This window comes from Vollenhovia emeryi, unplaced genomic scaffold, assembly GCF_000949405.1.
Source record: "Vollenhovia emeryi isolate VEMERY1.0 unplaced genomic scaffold, V.emery_V1.0 DF939287.1, whole genome shotgun sequence".
Taxonomy (NCBI): Eukaryota; Metazoa; Arthropoda; class Insecta; order Hymenoptera; family Formicidae; genus Vollenhovia; species Vollenhovia emeryi.
Window position 1 is genome coordinate 173,868 of NW_011967079.1, and position 17,740 is coordinate 191,607.

Sequence of the window (17,740 nt, forward strand, 5' to 3'; positions counted from 1 at the left end):
TCTCAATCCTTTTTTCCCGAAGGTTTCGAAAGCTCTCGATTATTGTTTATTTTTAAATAAACTGGTTCGTTCCCCTTCTTCTTAATGATGTTCCCTGGACTTACCTACCACCTCGGCGACCCCGTTCTTTGAATTTCGAGCGGCAAGACCGACGACATGTCCTCCTAGAGAGTGTCCTATTGTTTTAGTTTTTGAAGGATCCAGATCGGCATTGCTCTGCAGAAAATCTATCAAGTCTGCCATGTATCGTGCCACTAGTGGCACCGTACGCGCGACATTCCAGTACCAGAGACTTCCGGCCGCCTGGCTCCAGTCGGCTAGGATGACGTTATAGTCGCCGACGCTGAGAAAAGCTGAGGATGCCGAAGAGGAGATATTAATAAAATAGAAATTAGTCGCCGAAACTCGGGGCACGCGTGGAATCCGAGAGTTGAGAAATTCAAATTATGTCTGAGAATTTAAGGAATCCGGAGAATTGAAAGTAACGAGGAGAGAGAAACAAGGATTCTATATCGAGGAATCGGGGAACCAAAGAAAATTAAATTTAGAGAATTTGCAGAATTAAAAGTTCCGGAATTCGAAGCCGGAGCACAACAGGTCAAAGGGGGGGGGGGGGGGGGTGAAATTGTATCGGAGAAAAATTTTACTTAGAATCCAGAAAAAGGGAATTTTATTTTATTGTAAGATCCTAGAAGAGTAAGGATTGTTCAAGTTATTGAGATTGACGGCGATCTTACCGTCCCGAATGCTGGCGCAAGCAGATCCAGCGTTTGTGTCTCCTCGCCATCCGTGAGTGACAATACGAGTGGGATGAGCGGGATTCCAGAAACTCTTACTCACGCTATCCGTATCGTTGATGACGAGCGGCTGCCCGACTTGCCGATTGTTTCTAAGGAGAAAAGTCGATTAGAGACCGTTATCTTCCCTGTATCTTCGCGCCGGTACTTCGTCTATACCGAGTGTACAACAGGAAGGTAGTTTTAAGGGCAGCGTCACTGATCTCTTCATTCTCGGCCTGTGTAAGAACACGTTCGCTGGCGTCGATTATGTACGTCGCCCCACGTTCGTCAGCGAAGAGCGTGCAGTTTGGATTCGACGCGAGATACGCCAATAGAGTTGGATACACTGCCGGCACAAATATATTGATTCGTCAAAATGAAATTAAACGCGTGGTAAATTTACACGAAATCCAAGAGCATTTTAATAAAAGACCAACGCACTTGAAATGTACAAACGAAGTCATAAAATCAAGAGATACCAACAGCTTGTGGTTATCGTCGATAAAAAATACTTTATTGGCGATACACAGTGAACTGTGCTAATTGTGAGTCTTCATCGGCACGCACACACGCCAATTAGAAATGTAAGAAAATGCTGGATGAAATTAAAATTGAAAGGACGACGTCTAAAGGGTAAATTCTTGTGACGCATTGTAAGGCCGTGGAAGATAAAAGAGCAGCGCTCGTTAAATGTACATATAAATAAAGAACATTTTGTTTTTTTTTTCACTGCGAAGCCAGGAAGACAATCTTTCTTCAATTATAGATGGGCAGTTACGCGAGAAATTATTGTTCGACACACACGAAGACGCGAAGTCGAGGAGGAATATTTGTTCTGTGTGAGTGCACTACTGTTTGTTTTACCAAATACAGTTATAAAATTAAGAAACAACCGGTTTTCTTTCGCGGACACGCGACGGTGAAAATTGAAGGTAATCGTTTATCACGCACAAACCGCGATCGCCGGCGAAGCCATCTTCACGGTAGTCGACACGGAACGACGTAAAAGATTTTCGTTAGTGATTTTGATGACGATTCTTTTATATCTCACGGACAGACGCGATGAGCTCGATAAGACGTTGATATCGGCCATAGGTACCAATTAACGCATGCTTCATTTCGGAAAGAGCTCAATTAATCCGCTTTCGTGTTTAAGTTGGATATCAACATTTACATATTTGTAAAAGTGGCAGCTTGCAATTAACTCATAATCTTGAAACGTAGTTTAAAAGATGCTAAATATCTTTTTGGAATATTAGTTTATACACTGACAAAAAATTTTTTAACAAAGTAAATAGATTTACTTAAAATTATTTTTTTTACTGAAGTAAATATTTATTCTATTTAAATAAAAATATCAAATTTCAAGTAAATCTGTATATTATATTAAGTGAATTAATTTAAATCATTACGTTTTCTACACTCAACTAAAGACTTCATGAGATAGAGAATACTATATTTATTAAATGAAATCATTGTTTTTGTCAAATAAGAAATCCAATTTTCTTTGCTGTAAAACTTATATCTTAGTAAACATTTGATAGAATTAAAGTAAATTTTTTAAATTTAAAATTATCTACTGTTTGATATTTAATCTTAAATTAAAGAAATGCATGTTTTAATTTGTTTATTATTATTTTAATTTAAGTTAATAAGCTATTAGGAGCCACCTAATGAATAATTTTCTTGAGTAAAGTAATATTTTTAATTAAGATATTTTTTTTTATTAGTGTATCAGCCTCGATGTCAAATGCTTTAATTTTTTAATCTTATCGAAAAATTAAGTATTCAAATTTTATTTAAACTATTTAATTAACTTTTATTGACTATTTCTAAAGGAACTGCACGTGTTCTCGTGGCATTAATTGATTTCAGATAACGTCTAGCTCAGGGAAATGACCGATAAAGACACAATTTCGTTACGCTTTTTCTCACGCTATTCGTGCATTAATCTGCCGAGTTCCCCCCCAAAAACCGTGGTCGCGTTTTAGTTTCGACATTTCTCGCGGAAAGTAGTTTCTCGCGCGACTGAAACGAGCCTTAACTTTCGTCGCTGCCGGCTACCGCTGCAAGCAGCAGCAGCAGCAGGTCGATGCTAAACGAATCATAACTTGCCACTAGTCGGTCGATTTAATCGAATTACCCATTACGGCTCCCATAATGTATCCCAGCGGCTGTGATTAAGTAATGCACAAGCACATCTCGATCTCCTGCAAAAAGCGGCCGGCGCGCATTAATTGTAGATCCGTGCGAAATAAACGCGGATCATTCAGCGTTAAAGGAGCGCCCAACTCGACTTCGCGCGGAATCGAATTTTTCGAAACAAAGGGAAGGATCACAGAGGAAAATCATTTTCTACGGAGTCGGAAGACTTTTCTCCACAAGATACTCGAAAGATGTTGATTTGTGCAACTATCGAAAATTTTTCTAAAGCCTTTGTTTTTTTAGAAATCTTTATCGAGTAAACTTTGACTTGAATAACTGACTGGAAATAATCTCTAAAATGATTTTCAAGCGTAGACATAATTTTAAACATTTTTATCATGTCTTATTGGTTAAAAAAATAATGTTGCGCCAACATCGAGAACCAATACGCGGCGCAACTGCGCATTCACGGCTTTATCTATTGCTAAGCTGCATTGTAAAAAAAAGTGTGTAAAGTTACGTAAATATCGAGTATAACAATTTACCACATTATTAATAGCGGAAATGTGTAGGGTAAGGTGACCAAATACTGAACAGATACCAAATGCGGATCAACAATTTGAGTCGCTAACAAGCGACATAAAAGCACGTCGATGCCTTTTATGATGTCGTCGGCAATATAGCATAAAGTTGTAAGTATATAGCAGAGCAAAATTTAAATGAATTGCTTTAAAATGTCGCTTATTAGCGACTCGTCAAACTTTTGGTTCGCATTTGGTATCTGATCCGAATTCAGTCACCTCACCGTAAGTCACGTACTTTTACAAAAATTAATTTTTTCCCCTCTTGTAAATAATTGTTTATATCTCGCGGAATATTATCAAGTTAAAAGCAAGCTGACTGCTTATTATGCAAGGTAACAATTTTACGTACGAGAAGATTTGCTGACGTGTGTAAACACATCTTTACGGATGGCCCTAACATTGCCTGCCGTAACAGCTGTAATTTTACGTGACATCTTTTCGGTGGTACACACCGGTGCACAATACTGCCGCGTCATTACCTCCTCCGCGTTCGCCGTAAAGAAAAGATATTCCCCGGCTTCGACATTTATCCGATTATCAACCTTTTTACGAGGCTCTTGCTTTCCCAGTACGCCCAAGAGACGCAACACGAAAAGATCCTGCGCGGCTTGGCGGTCGGCATCGCCTTCACGATGTACGGCCGCCTCGAGGAAGCCGATCCCCTGGTGACGTCTTTGTGCGCCGACAAGGACCCGATCCTGCGTAGGAGCGGCATGTACACGCTGGCGATGGCCTATTGCGGCACCGGGAACAACCAGGCTATCCGCAAACTCCTCCACGTTGCCGTAAGTGTTCCCTCGTATACGTACTCCCCCGTGGATTTCGTATATTTCTATCGATAAGCTCAGTTGGTGTGTTTTATTTCCTTTTATTTAAAAAAAAGTATCTTTACCGTCCGGCACAGTTAACGTTTTTTTTTTATGATCTACTCAACCTTAAGAATCTTAATTGCACTGACGTGGTTTTACGATTTGGCGAATTTTTCTGACTCTATCGCGGCTTTGATCTATGTAGCTTCTGCCTCTGGGTTGATCGTGATTGCTTGGTTAAAAGATTTGCGTCAGTTTCTTTCCTGCTTTTCGAACGAATGATCTAAAAGCACTCGCCGTTCGGCCTAACCGAACTTGTGAGAGTGAATATTTATTGTGCTGAGGACTCAAACTGGAGTCGAAACGGCCGCTAATTGTTATCATCGATGTAATCGTAATTGAACATAGCTGATTATGGGATTCTCGCGATAATAACCGCGTTATATACTCTCATCGCCCAATCGTTATTTTTGCATTTATTATGGAGAGTTAAATTCATGTTTAAAAATCTGTCTTTCGATTCTTGTTATCTCTAACTGGATTCTTTCGACTTTATGTATTGATTTTGATTCGTTCGAAACGTACTTCCCGTAGATCTTCGTATTTTTACTGATGTATTTAGTTGATATATTTTATTTCCTTCTTAAAAAAACAAAGCTTTTCAATCTCTAACTGATATTTTGATCATTATTTGCTTTGTTGCTTCATTATTGGTTCGCAGAAAAAATGTTTGATGCTGCTAGTGTTTTCTTCCCGATAAAAGTATCACGAATACGTATTAATTAACGTTAATAATAATTATTATCAATAATATTTGAATCTAGCTGAGGGAAGCCGTTTGAAATTAATTTACATATTTTGCATACGTAAACCGGATTCTTTCGATTTTACGTACTGATTGCGATTTAATTCGGGTGAGACGAATGATGCCGCGTCGATTTGAAATCAAAGGGCGGGCAGGTCGAATTGCCAGCGGTACGCTGTATCCGCGGTCTTTTTTTTTTGTTGTAACAGGTCTCTGATGTTAACGATGACGTTCGACGAGCGGCGGTTACGGGCCTGGGCTTCCTGCTGTTCCGGTGAGTACCTTTGTAAAGTTACCCCAATTCCACAAAGTGGATTTAACGTTACCGAAGAATGCGAAAATTCCGCGCGTTTGCGGACTCCGCGGCTTTCGGCCTCTTTCGGAGCCGCGTCAACCGAAATCATATTCAGCGGGCGCGCCGACTCGTCCGAGGCACCAGAAAAAAAATAAAAAAAAAAATAAATTCACGGAGCTTCCGAACCGTTTCCGTCTGCGATTTTGCACGAGAGAGGGAAACGCTGGTTCATTTTTAAATAACATCGAGCATCGTTAAATATTCGGGGAAAAATTACTTTATCGGATATTAATTTTTGTCGACGTGTCCCGTATCAGGGATGCCGCTCCTGCGGCAAATAATTATTTATGTTAATCCTCCGTTTAGTGAAATCAATTGAACGTCAAGCAGAAAAGTAATCGATGTATCGGATATTCATTTGCGCGTGTTCAACGCGCAAAAAATTAACTGTTAATCCGCCCTTTTAACAACACCGGCCGTAAACACTGAAGCACTGTAAACAGTGAAATCGGTCGATTGGAATAATAATTTATCGAACCATTGCGCTGCATTAAAACAAGCGGCGATCGGGCAATCTCAAAGGCACCGTGGAAACGTGCGTGTCCATGTAAAGGCCGAATCAAACTAGCGATTGCCGACTCGGATTGGGATTGGCGATTGACGATTGTCCTCTAGCCAATAAGAATCGATTAAATCGACTGGCTGCCTTGCTCTCATTGGCTAGAAGACAGTCGCCAATCCCAATTCAATCTGCGTCGACAGTTGTTAATCTGATTCGGCCTTTAGGCGTTGGAAAGTTTCGGCACCAACGTCACAGGACCAGGGATCGAGTGCAGTTTGTACACTAGAAATCACTGATGGCTACCTGCAGAAGTTGAATTTAGGCACAGGTAGAACATATATACATTTTCCATGTATGTGCATACATTCTGTCAAATAAATACCGGGAATCATTCAACAAAACACAAAATATTGGTTTGATCATCCAAATTTATGTTGTCGCCTTCAAAATCGGTTTGAAGCGGTACACTTATGCCAACGAATAATCCAGTCGTCGAAACACTTCTTATAGGCACTTTCCGGTATGGCCTTCAGCTCCTTCTGCGAGTTTTGTTTTATGGCTTCAGTGGACTCAAAACGTCTTCCACGAAGTGGTAATTTGAGTTTGGGGAACAAGAAAAAGCCACACGGGGCCATATCTGGCGGATACGGTGCTTGGTCGATGACATTCGTTGAGTTTTTCGTCAAAAATTCGCGTACAAGGATCGATGTGTGAGACGGCGCATTATCGTGGTGCAGAATATTATACAAGAGCTGTTCCACAAATCTGGCCTTTTCCGGCGAACATTCTCTCTCAAACGCCTCATAACGCCCAGATAATGTTGTTTGTTAGCTGTTTGACGATTTTCGTATGTGCAAAATGTACAAATGCGTTGATGTGTGCACGAATTCGTGTGGGAAGACATCAGTGAGTTCTAGTGCACTACTTATTTCACGGTGCACCGCTCGCTTATCACGATCGATCGCTAAGATATTTTGAGACATTCCGAGTAAATAAACGAAAAAGGCGACGCCGTCTCACTTAGAGACGTTATCGTTTACACGCAACTTTTACAGCGCACGTTCCGCGACGCCGTGAATAATATGAAAACGCGACGCAAATTGTTTCGCTACCTAAAGCGCGCCCATGTTACCACCGGGCGTGTTCTTTTAATTACATACACACAATTCGGAGACGGCTCTTCCATAGTATTTCTCTCCCCGACGCATCGTTTCAGTTTTTTTTTTACCTCGCTTATCCTTGTAACAAAGCTTTGAGTTAAAATTCCGTTGAACTTTAGCTCTGCTGAAATTCCCTCGAATGGAGAACATAATTTTGCCATTTAATTTTTCTCCCGAAGCTTAATTCGCCTTTCCGTTTATTTTAGATCCTCCCATTTTTAACTCGATAATCTCCCCGTTTTGTTTTATTGTCATATCCGAGCACTCCGGTATTCCCGTTTTGTACTCTTTACTTTTAATCTGACTTTTAATCGCGCGAGAGGGTAAACGGACCGTCGAGGAGAAAATCGATTCCGGATTGATACAAGAATCGCGAGAAACCCTTTCGCGCATTTTTGTATGCATTTCTCCCCGGGTGTGCCAGTTATTTTGCCAAGGACGATTATTTTTCAAGGTTCGAAATTTCGAGGACACGTGTAGCTCAATGGGCGGGAGTGACATTGGCGAACGGGCTAGTTTAAACAGTTGTCCGTGATCGACAGCTGATTTGCAATTGTTAACACGAGACAACAAACGGAATATCGCAGCACGAACGTAAATTTGCCTTTCGCTTAGCCATTTCCAAACCGCAACCGCTCGCAACTGTTTAAACTTGTTTATTCTTTGATCCGAAACGAAATTTCGTTAACGCTCTCGCTCTGTTTCGCATTTCCCTCGCGAGTAAATGTTTCCCCCCTCGAAATGTCAAAATCCGACGATATTCGAGGAGCCGAAGGTGCGTTTTAAGAGACGGAAACGACTTGCATGTAGGTTTCAACGTTAAACAAGTCCCCACCCTCCTTGAACGACGAACGTTTCGTTATCAGTTCGCGGATGCGAAGTCGTTCAGATTTTACATGTCAAAGAGTATAAGACGTCTCGCATTTTCGTCAACGTGCAGTCAGGAAATGAGCCAAAGAACTCGTGGATAAAGGAGCGCGGATATCTAGAACGTCGTGCCAGGCAATACCGCGCATAAGGTCACGCTTGTCCGAGTTTGTTTGCTTTGTTCTCGTGCAGCTCTTCTCCATGTTAATTTCGGATGAGATGTGATGCGGTTTTATTATTCTTCTCTCGCGTCTCTCTCCGCCCACGTTTCTCTTTTTCATTTTTCATTTCTGTTTCTTTCGAGATCACAGCCGTCACCCCTTTCTCGCTGGCCGCCGTGAATGGGGGCCGACCTATTGAATAAGTAATACGCCGCAAACTGCACCGCGCTCCATTTCTCCACATTCAGATTGCAATTTCAGGCAGGCCGGCTTCTCATAAATGGACTCAAACTTCTGAGAGCGTAGCTATCCCTTTAGTTCATGATCTCTTTGTCTTTCGGGTACAAAGGAGAAATTTGAGATCACTGAACTTCTTCTTTCTAATTATTATTGGTGTAAGTATGTTATGCAGTTTTAAGGAAAAAGCGATTTCGCGGATAAAATATCCGATCCTGCAACTTTGAACCTAGAACTTCTCTTTTGTGTGAAAATATATTTATTAAGTATAGGCTGAATTACTCTTTCTCACGGTTTCAATTTTTAATTACACACTCGACACTTAATATTTTTCTTGAAAGATTTTTTTCTTCAAATTTGTAACTATCGGTAATAATTAGAAGCTGCTCTTGATATTACAAATTATTATTTTGTAATGTTATATTTATGATTTCACAAGAATTTTTTTAGTTGCAAATTAGGGCCTATTTTGTTGACAAGTATTCTCCACGGTTTTCTTATTGAAACTTATTCCATTTAAATGTTAACTCTTTTAGTTTTTAACTCAATCTAAATTTTCAAGGAAAATAAATCTAATTTTTTAAGGCTTTCAGGCGGATTATATAAATTTAAGTTTCTCCAGTTTGAAGTTAATTTTGAAGTTAATTTAAACTCCAGGTTAATATTTCCAGCCTTTTACTAAAAGGATTTAATGGTTCTTTCGCGTTCTATTTTTACTTTAAATCGACTAGGAATAATCCTATCTTACCTCATATATCCCGAGGCGCCGCGCCGTCTCGCATTACAAGGCTTGCAGTTTTATGAGACGAGGTGGTACAGGGTGGAAATATCTCCGTCCCACGGGGATGCGTTATTGTCGGCGGTAGTCAATGAAAGCCGAAGGAGTTTATTCGTGCTCGACAAGACGTGAAACACAATCGAGTGGCCCAATGAGAGAGCGAGCTATCCCGTAGAAAAGTCGTTTTCGCGAGGAAAAAGGACTTTTTATTAGAAAGTTGGTATTGAAAATCGTCTAAGCTTGAGGGGAAAAAAGAAAGAGTAGACGGAGATATTAATCCTCCGAGTCACTTTTCTCGAAAATAAAGCTTTATACGAAGAAATTTCACTCTACGGTTTCATCTTATTTTTCCATAAAAGATTTCCTTCATCTCGGTTAGTCGCCAAATTAGGTATCTGCTTGGGGACATATATAAGTGCGCTCTCCCACACAGTCTCGTCATTTGTAGAACAAATCAGAGCTGGCAGGAGCTACTAGAGAGATAATTCAACCCATTTTTTTTATTTTATGGGATTGCACGTTCTCTCATTGGGCCATTCAATATTGTCGAGGAGAAAGAAATCCACCATTCTCGTTCGCACGATGTAGAAGAGACGTGCATTATTTTCTACTTCTCCGCGTCTACGCGCCGTTTCTGCTTTTCCTGTCTTGTCGTAGTAGGTATTCCGGACTCTTCCGGACTGAGAGAAAGACACGCAGGATTGTATTTCTGTTCAACCCAAATATATCTCAACAAATTTTTATTCGCTTCCCCTCGTTCTCGTGAATTTTTTTTTTTAAGTATGCCGCGTTTGGCGCAACTTTTAACGCTAAAAAGGAGTTTCGCAAAATATTCATCGCAAAGTTCAGCCTCGAAATTTTATCAAGTTGAACAAAATAAACGTGTGGACAATAGAATCTTTTTTTTTTGTTGAGGAAAAGGTAAAATTTTATTTCACTGGGCATTAAGGACATAAAGTTTTATTTTATGGGACGAGGGAAAAGTAAAATTAAACTTTACCAGGTAGAAGAACATTTTTATAAATGCCTTTGAGAGTTCCTTGGAATAATAGTGTTAATTTTTTAAATAGAAGGTAGCTAATTCGAGAACGAAGACGTTAGTTACACGAAATCTCGGTCATTGCCCTTAATAAGTGCATCCGTCAGTAAATTGTCTCGGCTTTATCTTTTATCTATTCGATCCGTATTCGACCTATTTAAATATAATCAATAAGAGCGCGACAAATTCATGATCAAGATTACGTTGACTCTGGAATTCTGGAAATAAATCATCGCCTCACGATAAAGAAGCATTCTTTCTTCGGGGAATCGTTACTTTTCGCGCGTTTCACATTGTTTTTTCAGACCAGAGTTGCCCAAGTATAAAAGTAAGATCTACGGAGGAAGAGATAAAATTTGATATACTTAATTTTTTTATGGATTGTTCGATAATTATATAAATCGGGAAAGAGATTGTGTGTTTAGAAATTAAGTTTGAAAGTCCCTCTCCATTTGGGAGATTTCCCAAAATTAATACAATCAAGTTCCAATGGATGTAAATTCAATTTGGAATTTTAGCCAACGAATGGACTTTTAGCCGTAATATTTTGCGTTACGTAACAAAGAAGGACGTATGAGACAGGGAGAATCAATAGCTTTTATCCTCCCAGATCGGCGAACTGAAAGCACGACTTTATTTCATGTTGCAACTCTTTGATGGGTCCATTCTGCGCTCTCTTCAGGGTCGGATCTGCGATGTAAGCTATGACAATGACGTAGCTAACTTTTGAATATTTCATGTCTCTTTAAGCAATCTCTCTCGTCTTGTTTTTCTCTTTCTTGCCTTCCCTCAAGATTTTCTAAAAAAAAGGGAAAATGTATGACAATCGCCGCGATTCTTTTATATTATTTTTCGGGATCTCGAAGATGTAATTATTCATCTTGTCATACCCCAGAAATTCGCCAGATTCGTCCCTGACTCTGTTTCTCATTTCTTCGGAAGATCCCCGCTTAATTCTTGCTGTCCGTCCTTTCCAATTAATCTCCGGACAATACACGGGAGGGTTGGTGGTTCTCATCATTCAAATTTCAGGTCGCATGTTTTCGTTCCTCCTTTTTTTTCCACGTTTAATCTCCAACCCTTTGAACACCCTGTCCCATTTTCCGTTGCACCCACGCCAATTCGTCCTGCATGTTTCGTTGACCCTTAAATTTACTTCCCTTTGATCTCAAACGCGACTGTTGGCTGTGATTATCTATTTCTGTTATCGGTAAGTTTGATTTACTCTGCATTTATTTCATCATATTTCATTTTATAAAAAAAAAGAAGAAATAATGAGAAAATCTTGAAAAACTGAACAATAATTCTATCCATTGTAAAGTAAATCGATACGTTCGTAGATCTGAAGCGAGTTGTTTCGCAAAATTATTTTCCTAATGAGAATTGGACAATAATTAGTTGAATATAATTATTACACTTAATGGAGTGAACGTGACAAAAGTGACGATTAATTTTTCGAAAATGTAAACTTGACATTTTTATACGCAACGATTTAACAAAAGGAGATTAAGAGCATGCTTAGGAATTAGAGTTGAATGTATGGCACGTTTTATGTTTGCAAAAGGTGCTCGAGTGATTCATAATCGCTTTGAGTCCGGCAATTAATACCGTAGAGACGAATTTGCTCCATGCATTTCGTAATCACTGGATTATCATAATCTCTCTCTCACTCCCTCAGCAATCGTAATCATCGCCACTGCATAATGGTCGATTAATCATCGGGTTTATCGCGTTGACTTGTGTGTTTCTTTGAGAGACGTTCGCAAAAAAATAATAACAAAATATTGATTGCACAATAACAGAAATAAACGCGTGACACTAGATCGATCGCGACATACTGCGTCGACGTGTTGTTTTACACAATGCTGCAACGACAATGCGCGCAAACAATGTGCACGCGTGCCGCGTTTCCTTATCCGATGATTACAATGATTATTGACAGTGGTTATTTTTCCGGATCATTAATCAATAAACCGTATCCGAGGGGCCAGGTTGCGCATTTCGTAATCAAAGCGTTACTTCATGCATCTATTTCGACGACATGTTAATTATAATTGTTAAATTAGTAGCACGGGCGTTGAAATTATTAATTATCAAGTAACTTTTTAGTTGCATTATGCATTCGATTTAATAATTACAATTGTTAAATTAACAATGTCGATACCGTAATTATTAATTGCGAAAGTGTTCCCTCGTTGAAATGTGTCTCAAGCGTTCCTTTCAACCGTCACGCTGTTGCGACATTAATTGCGCTTGTTAAACGAGTAGTGCGAATTATTAATTACCGGCGTATCTCTTATTTCGCGTGTTATTTCAAGTGCGGCGGTTAGTGGCGGTAAGCAATGCGCATCGGCGAGCGGGTGCACACGCTGTGGACAAAGCGAGTAATTGAACGTGCAATCGTGGCCAATTAACGCGCGATTCCCGGAATCCGCGATGTAATCGTTAACGCGGTTATGGCAATGCCCGATGCCTGCAATTGATCGCTATTTATCCGTCCGAATGCGTGCACTATTATTGATCGCGGGACAAGTTGTTGCCCGCATTGGCCCCGACCTTACGCACCTACGCCAACATTTTAATCCTCTCGGGCGTGATGCTTCGTGCGCGATATATCACCCGTTACATCAAGTGCCGTGATGTAATGCGCGCATCAAAATCTGACTTCTAATTACTTGATTTAATTACCACTAGAGGGATATATGCGCGTTGAAGTGAAAACAGAAATTAAATGTATTTTTTATCAATTGACATTTTTACTTCGCGTCAATGTGCCGACAGATTTACGTATGCGATAGCTCTAATATGTACGACGACTGAGAAAGATTTGACTTTTCCCCCCATTGGAATTTAATTGAGCAGAATTCGATATCAAGTTCAGTCGCGACGAGATATATCGAAAATTATGATGTCACAACAGAATTTAAACTAAAAATTGAGATAGCGATAAATTGGATTCTATTATTTCGCCGGGCAAACTTTTCAGCGATGGTATCTTGAATCTGAGGCAAGAAAATTTAATTTCAAGACGATTGATGCCTTTTATTACTTGGAGAAATTATTGATTGCATTGAGTTTAACCCGACGAACACCTCGGCCATCTAATAAAGCTCGGGAAGCCTGGAAAATATTTTTCTTCGACTCGCTGAACGATTAAATTCCAACGTCCAAACAAATGGACCAAGACTCAATCGTCAAGAAAGATTCCATTATAAAGTGGCCTATTAAGACATTTTATTCCATCTGGAAGATGGAAAAAATTGACATAGAGGACATAATTTTAGATATTTTTTTTCAAAATATGGAAAGTTGATGATATCGATAGAAAATTAGCGTACTAGATTATAGTTAATACAAGATAAATCAATCGAGAGATACAATTAATAAATAAAGTGAGAATTTAGGTCACCTTACGAAATTATGAGATTTTCCTTGGAAGGATCGCCTCGTCGGGATTATGGAAGGACGTTGGATCGAGTGGGCAGGATTCGCTGGGAATTAGGGTAATAAGCAGTGGCGAGAACCAAGGAAAGTACGCTACCTGTGATCCATTAATCTTGATTTTAATCAGCGTGCTAATCGCGGCCGTATGTAAATTAATTTTGGGAAAACTAGGGATTTCTGGGGATGAGAAGGAGCTCTAGGAATGCGTGAGCGGATTCTCGAAGGAGCCCTCGATTTAGAGAGCACAATTATTAAATGAAAAAAAAAGGAAACTCCTAACAAAAGAGTAGAGGAGAGAAAAAAAATTCAAACGGAACCTGAAGACAAAAAGAAGCGTGATTAAGAGGGAGAGAAGGGGAAGATTATTTCTTTTAACTCGGGGAATTACTTTCAGGCATTAGAATCTCTAAGAATGTGGATTATCAGCTAGGAGCATTAAAAAAAACAAAATACGGATCGCTACGTTCATGTGTGCGAATTAATATCTTCGCGTGACATTTAAATCCCACGGAGAGGATTAGCGGCTTCGTGGAGGATGCAACCCCCGATAATTCTCGCTTAGAGTCACCGAAGATCCGGCGTCCGATTTTAATATTTCGCAACTGGAATTAATTTGCGTGCGCTTCTTCTCTTCGCAGTGAATTAATTCGCGGGGAATAATCGGGTAATTAACGGAACACTAGTTCCACATTTAATCACGAATTGATAATCACTCTTGCATTTCATTAAAATTACATGACTTAAAATTCTTGTATATTAAACAATTTACTCACACTTTTGGCATGTTTCCGAATGTGTTTCCAATATTTAGAGTTCTTTAAAAATACAAATTGCACGACGACTTTTATTGCAATTACAAAGATTTAGTCCTCTGCTTTTATACTCTATCCTAGAAATGAATATTTAATTAAAATGAATAACTAAAGAGTTATTTAACAACCATAATAACGATTGGTGTATATAATTAATAAGTATGTAATTATTGCAAAATAACGTGACGTATTTGAAATAATTGTAGATAAAATTCGCAAAAGTCTAACTTAATTGTTATCATCGTAATTAATAATTATCGATAAAGTGAATGAACATCTGTTTGAAAGAATCGATGTCCGTGCTGCTTGAACGACCGCGTTTTTTCATTTTCCAGTGCCCGGAAGTCTATTCATGTGCTCGACCCAAGTGCGGCAGTAATGTTCTTTTTATGAAATGCACATGAGTGTTTCATGATGCGGGACAGCAGATAAAAATTATCCGAGAAAATCGCGCAGCGTCTTGTGACAAGTTAATGGCTCTCGGTGCGGCAACGCTCGCTAAAATCTATAATTGTAGTTGGACATTTAAGGGCATTAAGGGACATTTTCACAAACCAGTTTAGCAAACGAAATCGAGAAGAGATCAGAACCATATGCCGACAGTAATGAGCGCGCTAACACCTTCCGTTAACAGTAACTGTTATCAGTAATCGGTTTTAAAACATTACGAATTACGTTCACCAAAATAATTTTCTCTTTTAAATAAATTACAAATCAATCGTTAGCAATTATTAGCGGTTATTTTAATTCGAAGGTAAATCGCCCGCAGAGATGTTCGCGCGATTAAAAATTCACGTCAATATTTCGAGAATACCGACGGATTTATTTATCGATGGATTTAGAAGCCTTCCTCGAGGGGGAGGAATTTTCATTCTTAATTAATTAATTTCTCCGTAAAAGGCACGTTCTTGCCCGGGGATTTAATGTCCTCAAAAGTTAGGACCTTACTGCATTTTGAGAATGACGGCTGAGAAATCTGCAAAGTAGGATTTAGTAACTTTCCCCAGGACTCCGGACGTTGTTACATTTATTTCTCCGCCGCTGTACTTCGTCTTCCATAAATAATGCGCTTTAATACGTCGTATTTTAACGCGGATCCGCTCGTTAATTAAAACGAGTTTATCGTGCGAGCGTTGGAAAAACATTTTCCACCAGTCTCTTCTCATCCATGCCCCGTTCCCGCTCCTCCCCTACCCTGCCCTGCCCTCCCCCCCCAGGTCCGTCGTTTCATTTTCCTACGATAGATTAACGAGTCCGGATGCAGTTATGTCACTGTCCGCAATGCTAGTCTGATAAATTATTACGGTTTCTCTTGGCAACTACAACCGGCGGCGGCGTCGTTACGCCTTCATTATTTAGGGTGCAATTTTCGATCCCGAGGGGAAGGATCTCTGATTCACGCGCCAAGGCTTTTAACATTTAATTCGATATCGACTCAATTTTTTTTCGACTCTGGCAGAAAGGCTTCAATTTAGATCCCCATCCCCCTCCCCTCCTAAGATCCCTTTAATGGCCGCGAGCTTAAAAGGCCGGGAAATTTAATTTGTCCGCTTAACTTCAGATTTCTCACGGAAGGGGCTGTGATTTAAGGAACGGTGCTTCCGATAGTAATCCATCCCGAAGGATCGACTAATTTAATATATCGGAATGCCGAGGTTAGAGATTAATTGACGTATGTGCCGAATCTCTTATGTACCCAAGTCCCGTGTGCTATGTGCCGTAAGTACTACATGCAGCACATATCCGCCGCGCCACGGTCTGCGAAATGTATTTCGCAGGCCAGGTGCATCGAGATGCACCGAGATGCGTGCAACCGCAAAACGCAGGCCATTACGCTTGCATCCCCCCCTCTCCCTGTCTGTCTCTCTCTCTCTCCTTCCCTCCTTCCTCGTCTCCTTCCTCTATCTATCGATCTATCTATCTGTATCTCTCTACCTCCTTTTCTATCTCTTTTTTCCGTAGACGTCACGATAATCCGCATGGGAATTCCGAAATTTAGCCTCGCGAAGATCGAGCCTGGCGGCTACCTTCTGAGAATTCACGTCGGTTCTTATCGGGGCACTCGGGCTTGTCGAGAACTTAATTAACGTCAGTCGAACTCGGTCAGTTCCGGGGGCTCGACCCCTTCCACCCTCGTCTTCTTTGCGTCCGAGTCGCGAACCGCCTTCCACGCGATTTGTCTTCCCGCTGTTTGCGAAACACTCGACGTCTTTCTGCCCACTCGACGAAATGGACGAGGGAACCGCGATTTTCCTGACGTGATTATTTCTCCTCTCCGGCCCTCGATATCCCGATTAATTTCAATTGGCTGCCCATATTGCTCCTTCGCGCTTAACAATCGTTGCTTTATGCGCGCGGCATCGCAATCGTATGCTAATTAATTCGCCCTCGACTGAGTCGATACTTCTTTTATTATTGATTCTTAATCCGGGTGTAAGTGGGAGTTTCGAGCGTCGTTTAAGGGTTAATAGGGAATTCAGCCCCACGGGGCTCACGACGATTAGTCTTTCCCTTCGACGAGAGACGCGGACTAATTGTGCAGATTGCCAATTACGCCAATTCCGCGGGAGACCTCGTATTACCGTTTCAAGTTGGTACTTGCCGCGGAGAAATTGCCGCGACGAGACGAAAGCTGGACGAAGTAATGTATGAATGATGCCGAGGAATACGATTATACACATATCTTGCGCGTTAAGTACAACCAGACCTCGTTCTCGCATTTTTCTTTCATCGTGACTTCTTTCATAAGAAATTGTTGCTTTACATTCTGATGTCTAACGCGTGCGTCGCCGATTGAGATAAAACTTCGTTCTTGCGCTCTCCTTTCGTTCTACGCGTCATATTAGAATCAGTCTTAATTTGATAGTTTTTTTTACTTCGAGTTTGAGTTCTTTCGACATTAGCGATCTCGAGAATCAAGTTCCCGGAGTTTTGCCTTCAGGACGAATGCACCCAGTCGTCTTATCGAAGAGCGTAACTTGCGCTGCGCGTTAACGAGTAAGTATAATTAATGCCGTTCCGGTTGTAACATCAGATAGAGGTTTCCTCGAGCTTGGGAACCCGAGCGAACCCAGACGCCGAGGCTTCGCGAGGTCAATTAATCTCGATCGATTTTGGCAAGGCTCCTGTACGATATTTAAGGTCGCGTCGTCGAACTTAATCTTTTAATTCAACCAGCGCCACACGAACAATAATTAAGAGTCTAACTGTATAGAGAAATTTAACCCCGATCGATTTTGGCTCGCCCTAAGTGTACGATATTT

At 40.5% G+C, this 17,740-nt stretch overlaps 1 protein-coding gene across 1 annotated transcript in view; it reads left to right on the plus strand.

The window, feature by feature from the left end:
* LOC105559186 (26S proteasome non-ATPase regulatory subunit 1) overlaps positions 1 to 17,740 on the plus strand; it is a 47,108-nt gene that overhangs the window by 9,287 nt on the left and 20,081 nt on the right. Inside the window, exons 9-10 of the mRNA XM_012007289.1 lie at positions 4,078 to 4,293; positions 5,332 to 5,396. Coding sequence (XP_011862679.1) covers positions 4,078 to 4,293; positions 5,332 to 5,396 — 281 coding nt within the window. The remainder of the gene's footprint in view (positions 1 to 4,077; positions 4,294 to 5,331; positions 5,397 to 17,740) is intronic.